General features: G+C 39.2%; 1 protein-coding gene across 2 annotated transcripts in view; it reads right to left on the reverse strand.

Annotated features, from left to right (window-relative positions):
* Positions 1-234: 234 nt before the first annotated feature.
* The window catches only part of EFEMP1 (EGF containing fibulin extracellular matrix protein 1), a 50,173-nt gene continuing 37,176 nt past the window's right edge, over positions 235-13,231 (reverse strand). For both annotated transcript variants that reach the window (XM_054196623.1, XM_054196624.1), the window contains 7 exons: positions 13,028-13,150; positions 9,285-9,404; positions 6,804-6,923; positions 5,291-5,410; positions 3,726-3,849; positions 3,386-3,581; positions 235-1,443 (listed from right to left, as the gene is read on the reverse strand). In XM_054196623.1, coding sequence (XP_054052598.1) covers positions 1,285-1,443; positions 3,386-3,581; positions 3,726-3,849; positions 5,291-5,410; positions 6,804-6,923; positions 9,285-9,404; positions 13,028-13,150 — 962 coding nt within the window. In that variant the 3' untranslated portion in view covers positions 235-1,284. The remainder of the gene's footprint in view (positions 1,444-3,385; positions 3,582-3,725; positions 3,850-5,290; positions 5,411-6,803; positions 6,924-9,284; positions 9,405-13,027; positions 13,151-13,231) is intronic.

Below are 13,231 nucleotides of genomic sequence, written 5' to 3' on the forward strand. Positions count from 1 at the left end.
GGTGTATCTTTTATTTTTTAATGTCAGTAAAAACTAAAACTTGGTAGGTAATACATTCTTCCTTCTAGAAAGGAATTGTATTTTTCGTCTTCCATGAGCTAATGCTGTCTGGCCCGAGACCTGGGTCACTCGGACTCCGCAGAACTCAATGTGCTACTCCCACAGTAGCTGACAATTCGACCATCTAATGTGGCTAATAAACTACCTCAAAAAAGATTAAACACAATATGGTAAGAGATCTTTATTAAAAATTTTGTACACCACAGGATTAACTACTACGTTTTAAACAAGAAATAAGATTTTACATATTACAAAAGATGTTATTAGTTCTTGAATTAGAAATAAATTTTATGAACACTGTACATGATACATCTGAGTCGTAAGAACAGGAATAGGACCGAGTGCCTGGAAATGATACAACCCAGTAAGCGAATGCACCCAATTCTTTGTATACAACATAATATTTCTGGAAAAATAGCATGTTAACTTCTGTCTGAAAACGCTGTATCCCTCTAACCAGTAACTACCAACAGTGTTCTCGGGAGAAGGCAGGCAAAGACACGTGTGCCCTGCGTGCTGATTTTCCATTTGGAGTTTCTTTCATCCTCGGAGAAATTTTCTTCCTACGGTCGTCGTCTTGGAGAGAGCAGAATGCTATTCCATGGCATGGTTAACGCAATCTGCATATAAAAATCCAATGCAAAACACTTCTCACAATGTAACTTTACCTCCAACCCAGATTAGAAGAACCAACTGATAGCACATAAATGTCTACAGAAATAGATTTTTATTGACTGTTATCTTCTGTTACAAAGTAGTTAAAAAGAAATATATTTTAGCTTACCAGATAACCATTACTGTGTATCATTAATACTATATAATTTTTTCTTTTTGTCAGTGTAGCTGCATTAGAATTTAAAATAAAAACAAGACAGAAGATCACCTCTTAATTGCATGAGCTAGTTGGCTAGGAAGGGTGTGTGAAGTTTTACAGGATAGTATGAACATACAGTTCTCATACAAAAGCGTAGTATGTATCTAGTCCAAGAAAGGTAATAAAAAAAGATTTAAATCTTTATACAGAAAGTGACAATGCCCATGTTATACTATGGAACACATCTACTAATTTTGAATTACAGGTGTAATGTGTGGATTAAAGATATCAACTTACTAAACAAATCTTAAAAAAAAAAGAGCAAAATCTATAAATAAAATAGTAAGTGCTTTCTTTAAGATAATATTCTTTGGCTGCTTTAAGTGCCAGTGAAGGGTTATTGAAAACCACTAAAATGCGTAAGGTCCCACTATTATTGTTAATCTTAACACAGAGCTGGTACGATAGTTCAAACTGTTGACTGTTAGCATCTCCAGATCCACGATGTGTTCTCTTGGTCCCGATAGTGATTTCACCAGTACAAGCATCGCACTTACGGCGCTTGTTTGCTGAAAGAACGACAACAACATAAGTTTAATTCAGTAAAAACTAAAATGATTCCCTAGTTGCGTCAAGAGAGTGCTTGTGTGTTACCACACTGTAAAAATGCTCTGTCTCAGCACAGAGATACACAATGCAAGTATTCTTTTAACAATTTTAAATGGCCATGACTAAATCTCGCACCTGGCTTTGCTGCAGGGAAAACTTTACCTGCCTAGGGCTCAGAGGAATAAACTGCACTGCAAAATCTGTTCCTGGTTATGTTGACTCTCCTAAAGGACATGAAAAGCGGTAATCTATCCCAGGATGGGCTTTGTTTTTTATCCCCATCTATCAGCTTTTAAAATATACGGAGAAGCAGTAAAACAAGAGAGACCTAATGCCTTTAACAGTGCTGTAGCTTGTTCAGTGGAGGGAAACTCCTAAGTCTCTCATGGCTCATACTCCAGAAGAAGTTGTGTTCCCCTTGTAAGCACAGAGAATTTTTGCGAGTGGTGTGCCCATTGCCACCTGCCCCTTGTACTGCTCTGAAGCTCTCTTCCCAGTTTGGGATCCTGCTGCTGGGGAACACCGACAGGCTGTTTCTGTGGGATGCTGCGAGTTTGTTAATTCCTAATTTCCAGGTGATAATAAAAAGGTAAACTCCATCCCTCCCTGCACCTCCTACAAATATTTTCTCACCATGTCAAATGAGTAGGGTACACAGATGAATCCAGTCCATCTGCTGTATCTGGGACCCAGCTCAGACTTTTACTACAACAATAGCAGTAACTTCTAGGTAAGCCTGTGTTTACTGCAGTCTCTTGGCAGGAATAAACACATGCTTCCTTATTTAAGGCCTGTGATTCCGTGTTGGGTGGCAACAGAAGATTGGAATTCTTAGTCTAAAGAAAATCGGTCTGAAGGCTAGGCTGGGATCTAACCCAAACTAGAGCTGGAGTGAACCTGTTCTTCTTATTATGCAAACAACAGTTTGTATTTTGGCAGGAGGAACGGATTTTTGATGTGCAATAAACCCAGGGAAAAGCACTGGATTGTAGGTTATAGCAGAAGTCAGATGCAGATGAGTAGTTCCTTGCTCCCATCTTGGAGAAACGTGGTGTAAATAGGCAATGCCATAGCTTGGTACATTTTCTGCATGTATCAAAACCCCCTAATCTTCAGATATGAAGGAAAATAAACAAAAATGAAAACCTTCCAATTAATATATTTCCGACTTAACGTTTTTTTGTCCTGATTGTTTTACTGAGTGTAAAGCCACATATGAAACAAAAGGATTTCCTAGGAATTTAAATATTACAGGTGTCCAAGAAAATTGTATTTCTTCCCTCCCCCAAAAATCTTAAAAAGCAGATGCTATAGACAGTTTCATTCACGTGGGTCTACTTCAATGCATTATACCAACAGGAAGTACTGCTGTTGTAAGTCATTTGAACTTTTGGGGTTTTCTGAAATGGTACCATCACTTCAGGAAAATAAAGTTTTAAGTATACCTCAACACAAAACCTTTGCAAGTTGGCCTGAACTAAGCACTTTAGAAATCTGTGCCCCGTCCCAAGATGATATTTTTTACTTTTTCACAAAAATGAGAGATTTAATAAAAGTAACTGCACAAGGAATCTTTCTATAACTCTCTCCTAAATACTTATATACAGGGTGTTGGTACAGAGAGTGAAAAGCATGGAGGTATCTCATTTGTATCTGACATGAGTGTCACAGGATTGCTAAATATTTGTGATTGCTACGAGTGTATTCATTTGAAAGAAACGGTGTGATTCTCACTTTAGAGTTTTCAGGTAGAGAAGTAAAAGGCTTTTACTTCCAACTAAAAGCTTGGAAATCAAGCCCGTTTTATTAAGGAAGTATTAAAAAGTTGATAAATTTTGGGATGTTGTGATGCTCTTACGGTTTTTATACCCTGCTGAGGGTCCAACTCCCACCAATACTCACTCTCAGGTAAAATTCTCCATTTTCGTTTCCAGACTTGATCCGGAATGTGTTAATAGTATTAGGGTAAATAGTGGTTGCCTGAATCTGGAAGATATCGGAGGGCACTGTTCTGTCTGAACGGATGCTCATGTATTTGTACACCACAGAGTAAGGCAGCTCTCGGCAAATGGCATTTGAAACAGGGCAGACACAGCGGCTGAAAAACAAAAATGGGTGAAACTGTGGTAGCTGCAAACATGGTGCTTGCTTTCTGTTGTATTTGATTGGGTTGCCTGTCGAGGATGATCCCCCCCCCCTCCCCCCCCCCCCCCAAAAAAAAAAAGACTAATTATTCTCTTACTTCTCAGATGTAAGGACATAGGGCTCTTGACAAGGATTTCTTGGGTAACAACGAAATCCTCCATGGTAATTCCAGCAAATTTCATCCTCTCTGCATTCGTTAGTAGTCTCACACTCATTTATATCTAGGAGAAAGGAAAAGGGACTGTGTCAAAGCAGATGGAAATGCCGCTACAATGTTTGCTACAAAAAATAACACAATCTCTTCAAAACGACAACAAAAAGCCACCTCCTTGGCTGTTAAAACCCAACAGGCTTCCGTGTTCTTTACCTGCTTTTCTGGGGCCTGGCTGTAAAGTGTTTCTCTATGCAGAAATGGAATAAATTTGTTTATCGAGCATTAATTTAGTCGACTAAAAAATATTTATACTTAAGATACACATTAACCATACATAATGCAACTGCAGAAATACTGTAAAGCTTCTAATTAGCAAAGAATGATTTTGTAGCAGAAGATATCTTGTAGGCAGAGGAAGATGGTTTTGAGGAAGAATTGTGATTTCCTGCCTTTTGCAGGTTCTCATTCTTAATTGCCTGAGTTTCACGGTCTGACTAAAATGCTCAGGTAACAGCTACATTTTAGCTAAAATAGCTCTGAAAGGAATAATGAAAACTTGTTTACTGTGCAAAGTAGAGCTTCCTTTTTTTGCCTAGGGAAAATAACCCTGAGGGGAGGTGAGGACTGTCAGACTCGTGCTGTATTAATGGCCTGTTATCCCGTCAGTGCCAGAACCCCACTACTGTGTACCTATATGGTCTCCTGAAATTAACAGAGTCACAGAAAGGGTTTATTCAAATGTAATCTCTTGGAAAACAACACAAACAGGTTGTGTTGGGTTTTTTGGGGTTTTTTTTTTTGATGGTCAAACTAACTACCCCACATTGTTCAGTATGAGCTGCTGTTCTTAAGGAGGGAAAGAAATGAATATGAATTTTATAAAAAAAAAAGAGTTATTTCCTCATGCCTTCTGCCAATAATTAGCACAACTATTTATTGCTAAAAATAATGACTGTTAAATTGGTTTCTGGATTACATAAGCAATGGTTCTTGCACTTAATATGTTGTTCTGCAATATTCTCTAATAAGATGCTGAGACATTTAGCACCAGTGAGTAAAAACCACAAACTTTAAAACTCCGGCATTCAGTGGCGCCTGACCAGATTTTCTAAACACAAATTATCTAAGGTGCTCAAGTCTTGCATTTTCTTCTCCTGTTATCAGAAGAAACATATCTTTCATTTCTACTGTGCCTGGATTTAGGAACCTCTATAAAATGAGATCTCTGAAACTTAGACTCACCACTTGGACATCTAAGACAAGTTTTACCTGAGGGCTGCAAAATCTGAAATTTCATCCTAGGGATCTGAAGGACTTAAGAGTTTGAGCTGAAGGATTCAAATAATAATTAGTATAAGACATGCAACTAATCATCAAATACTTCATCAACATACCTTTTGCTAGCGTAATGGTAATCCTGTCATGAAATATAAACATTTAGATAGCAAGCGTTTTTAGTCTTGCCTGAAATGGTGGTATTAATAATGCAGAATTGAGAGGGCACTTACCTTGACACGTTCTGCCTCCTACTACCTGGTATCCTTCAGGGCAGACACATGAGAATTTTCCTGGTTCATTGACACACTGATATTGACATATATAACTTGAGGTTCTGCATTCATCAGTGTCTGCAGAGAGCAGAAGAGCTTAAGGTTATTATTTTTTTAACATCTACCTTGTTATAGAACTAAATATGATAGCTAAATGCTGGTTCCAACAAGAAAACCACCCTCAAATTCTGTCTTAAATGGTTACCAAAAAAATGGAAATGAACTGCTTAAAGCCTCCAAGTTGCAAACAGAAGGGCAAGTTCTACGTGTAATTTATCGATAATCTTCCAAAACAAGAGTTCTGGATTTGAGGAAGCAAAAGCTAAACTGGACTTCATAACGGATTTGGGAAAACACCTCTTGAAAGAATTTATACTTTTAGTATTCCAAAATGCGATTACTTTCACAAAACCCCACATATGTGAGATTAGTTAGTAAGGCAAAAATTTGCCTTTGTACTTGTGCTCTGTCCTAATGGAGCAGCTCTTTGGGAAAGAGGGGAAGGTCTCTTTTGTCTTCAAATAACGTTCAGTGCAGACCATTCTCTCTTGCTTTTTTTTATTCTTGTGTAACCACCAGTCCCTTCCTAGGGGAAGTGCAGTGTGAAATAGAATTGAAGAGGGCATACAGTTAACCAGAAATTAAATGAAAGCTATCAAAACTAGGGAGTGGCTTGGAAACCAGCATAACTCCCTTCTCCTACCTCCGAGGCTTGAGCCTCGCTGCTCCCTCTCTGTGCCCTCACAAGTGGGATCAGCTTCAGAAGCTTGGGGAGGGAATGTCGGTAATAGCTTTGCTGGCTTGTTTCGGAGGGCAGTGGTAAACCAAAAAGACCTCTTTGGCTCAAAGAGTGGTAGAAAGGATATGGGCTTTAAGGGTGAGATCATCATGTGTCCAAAAGGAGATTAGAGGACCCCTGTGGGGACTCTGGCAGAGGAAATAAAGTGTTGATTGTATAATCATCAGGAGACATGCTGTTTGTATACGTAGGCTTGAAAGCACCTCCAAAGCGCAACTGTCGCTTTCTTAAAGTCAAAAATTTGATGTTTTATTTTCAGAGGAGCCTAACACCACACAAAATTACACTTGTTTTTGGTTTGCATTCCTTTCTGATTCATTTAACGGTCATCAGCATTAGACCACACACAATTCAAGTGTGTTTGTGAAATAAGTATTCAGAAGCCTTATTCTTCCCAGCTGTGATCTGAAGTGTAGCAATGTCTGTCCTGTGTTGCACTCAGTATTAAAGAGAGGGATGCGTCTACATGTACCTGAATGCAGCTGCAGCTACTAAGGTGTGCATTAGCAACCACACTTGCAACATAAAAAAATGTCTTAAGGGTTTTGGGTACAAATTGCACCCACAGTGTGGCTCCGCTTGAACTATATCCCTTAGTTCGCAGAAAGACTTTTGGGAAAATAATTAACAAAAAAAAGGGGAGTCTTCCAAGACAAAAAAAAAATTGCTTACCTTCACAGTTGATTCTGTCACTACTTAATTCAAATCCTGGATTACACTGACAGATGAAAGAACCCAGTATATTGTAACACTGTTGTGCACATGGGTTATTGGCATCACATTCATTTATGTCTGAAAGGAAAAATCACAGATTTTTATCCCGTATAGCTAGTAATTAGGCTGATTAAGTGGATTAGTCCTTAGGCTGGGTCTGTTGCTTAGCAGAAGCTCAGCTGACTATATCAATATAGATCTGCAGGCACCGGAACAATGTCAGATCTCTGCTTTACATGCCATGTAAAAAAGAGTGTTTTTCCAGGAATGAGAGTTATTCTAATGTGTGATGAATTCTTCCAAAAATGTTTAGTGTGGCTATCAAACTGCACATTCCAGCGTCTTTTTTCAGGTATGAAATGCCAAGTCTCTATAAATAATTGATATAAGGAACACATACTGATAAGACCTCTCAGCATGCAGTGGCTAAGATTTATTTGAACTATTTATTACTCTTTTAAAATTTGTTCTTTTAAATTCCATTACAATTATAACATGAGCCTTAGAGGCCAGTAGAGTTTTGCAATGCTCTAAGGCCTAGACCATATTGGGGGAAGGTATGTTTCTATGCTAGATTTTTCCACGATGTGCCCATCCTAACAACATATATGAGAATGCTGTGGTATGGGAAGAGAAGCAATTTTTAATGGGGGCTTTATATAACTGTAATCAGTTCTGGAATCTGTAACACTTGTTCTTCACAGGCTGTTGACTAACTGCTGCTCCTCAGTCATCCACTCTGTAGACTTTTGTCTATTTTCCCTTGTATTCCTCCCCTGCATGTTTTCCATTCATATTTGTGTTTATCAGATATAACCATTAGTAAAGAGCTGCATGTGGGAAAAAATAATCTTGAGTCCATGGCTTTTGCAAATGCTTATAAATGTCAGCAACACTCAGTCATTTACAGATACAACTAAAACCGGACAGAGACAACTAAGATTAGGCGTTCACAAAAACTAGACCAATGAGGAAGACATTAATTCTCTCTACACGATGAACCTCCTAGTCCTGAAAATAAATGGTAATGAATGAAAAAAGCTTTTCTTCCTCCTTTTACTTAATTTCTGGCAATAGTGCAAAGAACGTACATCAGGACAACGCTACTGGAGGGAATAAATAAGCTAGCCAAAGCCCCGATTCTGTTTGTTTTCCTTCCGAGAAATACTGACCCACTTCCAATATATGCAAAATCTGTAACCCAAATGTAACTGGTATAGCTGGCAAGTATCACTTCTGCCAGGTGACTGTCACAGATGTGAAGTCTGCCTTGATGCAGCAACCATTAATTTACCAATTTTCTTCTTCAGATTTACTTTACCTAAGTATGTCTTACTAGGCTGGGAGGCCGGCAAGAGTCAGAGGTGGGGTGTTTCGGTGAAGCACCTCACGAACTTGGAGCTGTCATATGGATTTGTAAGTGTAATTGAAAGAATACATCTTGCATTTGAGCCATGGATGGGGTCAAATGAGTAACAACTTGTCACATGGTTATGTTGTGCCCATGTGCACGTTTTTTATCCTGTCATCTGGTGAAAACCAGGACATGCCTCTTGCTTCAGCGCTATGCAGTGTGCCAGGCTACTTGGTAAGGTAGGGCAATGCTTGGAACTAATGGTAGAAGCTGGAAAACCCAGACTGATTTTTCTCTATATAAAACCTGTATTATATACATATATATATATTATAGCTATAAAGAACTTCTGACCATCTCCATCACCCATATCTTATTTATTTTTTTTACTGGCCATTCTCTCTGTGCCTCAGCTGATATAGTTTCCTTTTTGTTATTGCTCTAATTCTTTTGGAACAGAACCTATGACTTTCAACTTAACAGCAGTCTTAAAGTTTTACTGCAAGGCTTCCCTTAGTGTCTTACTTGTAAAGAGTCACTCTTCCTTAGTGACCCTCATTTTTGTTTTTATCGTTATTCTCTAGATAGTCAAATGTGATATTCATAGATGCTTTCTTTCATCACTGCATTTATCATGTGCTGAGGATAATTACACTTAACTGCAGAGGTATAGTATTGCTTCCCCTGGTTTCTAGTTCCAGCCTTTGTGTTGCATGAACTGGGAATAAAAGCCAATGATAATGCAACGCTATCCACCAGAATGGAAAGAATAATTAAATCTAAGCTTATTAAATAATTAATATAAACCTCCAGGCTGCCAGTTGCCAAACTAGATGCTCCCAGAAACCTGCTATGCCAACAAAATAACAGGGTTTCAGTAAGGCTCCAACTTCCTCTTTAACCCTTCTGTGCTTCTGAGATCACTTGCAGGAGAGTCTCTCAATACTGGTATGTCTTTTGGGTTGGTATTTATTCCCTTGAAGTTGGGATGGAGATACTTAAGTTTCAATGGTGGCAAGTCATGTGTCAGTATTTGTCCCTGTACCAGGTGAGCTGATGTGTAAGTCCATGTGAGTAGTTCTTACCCACGCAGGTGTGGTTGTTGGATGCGAGCTGGAACCCGGCGTTGCACTGGCAGTAATAGGAACCGGGAGTGTTCACGCACCGGTGGTGGCAATACGGAGGCAGGGTGCATTCGTCGATGTCTGAGTTATCAAAAAAGAGAAATCAGCTCAAAGAGAGTCAGGGCAGTTCACTGTTGCTATCTTGTGTCCAAAGAAACTATAAAGTTAATTGCACTTGATTAAAAGCTGGGGAAAAAAAAAGCTTATGTGAGCTAGATACTCCTTGCATGGGTATCAATGGGAATACTATTTTACTTTTTCTTTTCTTTAAGTAACTTTTGTAAAAAAATCTGTTTTATGCTGATTGTCTTCTAGTCTCTGAGATCAATGCGCATTCCATCTTCATTTTTTTTTATTCAGTTTCAAAGTACTGCTTTGTCTTATTTTGTATAGGTAAAACCTAGAATGTTTTGTTCTACTTTTCAACCAAGACTTCTGACCAGCCATAATGCCAACCACACAACGTGGCTTGTAGCTCTTTTTTTCCCAAAAATTTGCACCCAGCATACTGAGCGTGTACTAAATCTTTTCAACTCCATTAGAAAAAGTCCAGGTTTTCTGTGCCGGTACAGGGGAATGGCAAGGATAGCAACTTAATGGGCCTGAAAAAGGGAATGGGTGGTTGTTCTTCTGCAGGGGTCGCCCAGACACGGGCTTGCTGCCCGCCGGGTGCCCCTGCTCCTGTTCACCCCAGCCTCTCCTGCCAGCCCTTCCGCCCGGCAGCACTAGCCTTGGGGGTGCGCTCTGGTGCCGAGCAGGGTGGTCAGACTCACTGAAGCCGCTGCTACGCGGGCAGCGTTAACTTTGCCCAGACCCTCCCTGCGGATTAGCCCTGGGTTCAGGGTGGTGCGGGCTGCCTTTCCGAGGCTCAGCATTCCTCATGTGCATCGGAGCAGGGGTTTCACCTGCCAGCCGTACAAAATGTGCAGCAGCCCATTCTTTCTCTCTCCCTTTTAAAAGGTTTCCTTGCATTCTGCAGGAGATACTGCCTCTCTTTTTATCTGAAAAACATTTTTTTATTATGCTACAATGCTGATCGTGCATGGATGTGCAGCAGCCGTCTCTAGCTGTGGCCTGCTTGAGCCTGGTGAGGAAATCCATGCCATGTTCTGTCCATGCACACAACGTGAGATTTCAAAGGCTCAACGCTCAGACAAATAAGACCAGTTTTCACTGGAACAAAGAAAGGCACTTCCCATATCCATGCCAGATCTTGAGTTTCCTACCTCCAGCTGTTTCCACCATAGATGTGTTTAAAAAGAGGCTGAGACTTTTTTTTTATAATGAGGAAAGTGTTTGTTTTAATATCAAGTGAAAAAATAATCCTTAGGAGTTAACCCTTTCTTTGTCAAATTTACAGGCACCGTTTGTGACTAAACTTAGAGTTGGAGTGTTTTGGATGGTTCTGAATGAAAAGGCTTATGCTGGAAAATTCCTGGCTATCTGTACAGTAGCAATTGTTGCTGTTACTCTTTTGTTGCAGAGAGAAATTTGGAAATAGAAATGGAATAAATTAGGAGGCATGGTAGATCTTTTCCACCCTTGACTTTTACAGGACTAAGCTCTTGCAAATTGCTGTTTAAGGATCTGATTATACAATGAGCAATGCTTTGCTGCTTAGGTGCTGCATTTATGCACATCAGTGCTTCTGGGATTTGACTCTAATTCAGTGGGAGTTTTCCTTGTGGGATTAGGCACATCAGCTCCATGCAGATCTAAGGGCTAAGAATCATCTAATCAATTTGGACAAATCTTCTGTTTGAAGTAATGCTGGAAAACAGTTCATTCTATCTGCAGTCCCATGTTTCAGAAAAGAGTTATTTTGCAATATATGAACAAGCAGATTTAAAAAAAATAAATCAAAAAAGACAGAAATTATTAGTGAATTTAGATTAAAATCAATCAGTTGTTAGAAATGAGTCCTTTTCTCCTTCTACCTTGAAGCCAAAATAGTCTGGAAAATTTTCTTTCAAATTTGAGAAACATTTCCTCCCATATGGAGAATCTCTATCAAGATCTGGCCCCAAGAACATTTTCTGGCTAAGCTGTTATAAAATCCCCAAAGACAGGCTTTATTCTGAAACGCTGACAGTACTAAGCGTAGGGTTGTACTTATAATTTAGGTCAGTGTGTAATATGTAACACAGGTGTTATTCTTGGTTTTGACCTAAATAGGAGAAGGGAAATTTCACTTTCCAGACATCTTCATGTATAGATTTAGATGCATGAATGTATTCACATGGAGATATAAAGGTGTATCATTCTGCTTCTTTGAGTGCTGTAACGTGTCCCGCAAGACTTTAATTGGTACTATGGGTCTTGACATTAAAAGTGCTCTTGCATAGCAGTAATATACTTTACCTGCTCTAAAAAAAATCTAGACAGACCCCAGTTATTTAAAAAAAATAAAAATCCGTGACCTATCAAAACTATTCCTCTACCTATGTTCCAAACTATTCATCCTAGTCTTGCACAGAAAACTGAGAAAAATCAGATACATTTGTGTTTATGCCAATTTGACAGTTCAGGGCCTGATCCATGTTTCTTAGGAAAGAGATAAGAACTTTTGGGTTGATTTCTACAGCCCTTGGCTCAGAACACTAAAGAAAGTGTCATGCCTGGAAATTTAAGTTAGTCTAGATGTGTACTGAAATCTCCCCAGTTTCCTTCCTGCAGCTCTTGTTAGGCAGTGACTACCGATAGCCTTTGTGAGGCTTTTTGAAAGAGATTAAAAATTAAAAAATTCTTAAACACTTTCAAATGCAGGATACCTAACACAAAGAAAAAGAGGAAAATGTTTAGTTCTATCATTCCTGTTCCACTGAGGACAAAAAGGAGTGCTTCTCCTAGGCTGCATAAAACCAGTCTTGTGTCTTAAAAGAGGTGGTTTTAAATATCACCTCATGATGCATATATTTGACTCTCTTATTTCATAGTTGTTTTTATTATCTCTGACAAACCTAAAGCTTAAGGCCGGAGTGCCTATAAAAGCAATTCACCCATTGAAATCGTGATTAAAGAGGTGTTAGAGGCTGAAGGAGGACTGAAGGAACACTGTAATGGCACTTCTGCATAACGTCCCCAAATGAGGATGGACTAGGCAAGATGCAGTGCTCACACTGCACCTGCATTTAGTTTAATGCTATACTTATATAGGTCCCAAGGATGCCGATAGTTTATTTTGGCACAAAGAATAAAGCCTAGCGGTTTGTAAGTTGCAAATATCGTATACCTGCATTCAGAGTTTCCATGTCTTTCATTGATACCCATAAAACGGAGTACTGAAACGCACTGTGCGAGGGGGCTCTGCGGAGCAGGGGCTGGGTCTGTGTGAAGGTACCGCTTTGTCCCGCAGATCTGGAGGCAAGTCTCACTGAGGTCAGTGGAAAGGCGTGCTTTACTTTGCTGCTGTAGCAGGCTTATGACTATAACTGGAACGTTAGGCAATACTCCAATGCAAACAATAAACACAACGGTAACTATTAGGAAAATTGATCTTGTGAGGTTCAACTCCAAGTGTTGATTATACTTAAAATATTGTTTCTAGTTCCATGTTTTAGTGACTAATTATTGTGATAGTCATTATTCAATTGTGTTTCAAAGTTACGTAGTTATTTTACAGCACACATACCTATACGCTTCATAATCAATAGAGTTTGCAACTGTAGATAACGAAAGAAAATTTAGTCTAGAGCAACACTTACCGACGCATTGGTCCCCTCGTTTCTGATAGCCTGGAGGACACTGGCAGCTGAAGGACCCTCTTAAATTCACACATACTTGGTCAGCTCTACAATTATGGGTTCCAGTTGCGCATTCATCTATATCTTTTTATAAAAAAAGCAAATGCAATCTTAGTCATAAAGTTTATTTAAAATATTTAGCCTGTTGAAATGCTTTACGCATCT

This window comes from Rissa tridactyla, chromosome 3 (genome assembly GCF_028500815.1).
Source record: "Rissa tridactyla isolate bRisTri1 chromosome 3, bRisTri1.patW.cur.20221130, whole genome shotgun sequence".
Lineage (NCBI taxonomy): Eukaryota > Metazoa > Chordata > Aves > Charadriiformes > Laridae > Rissa > Rissa tridactyla.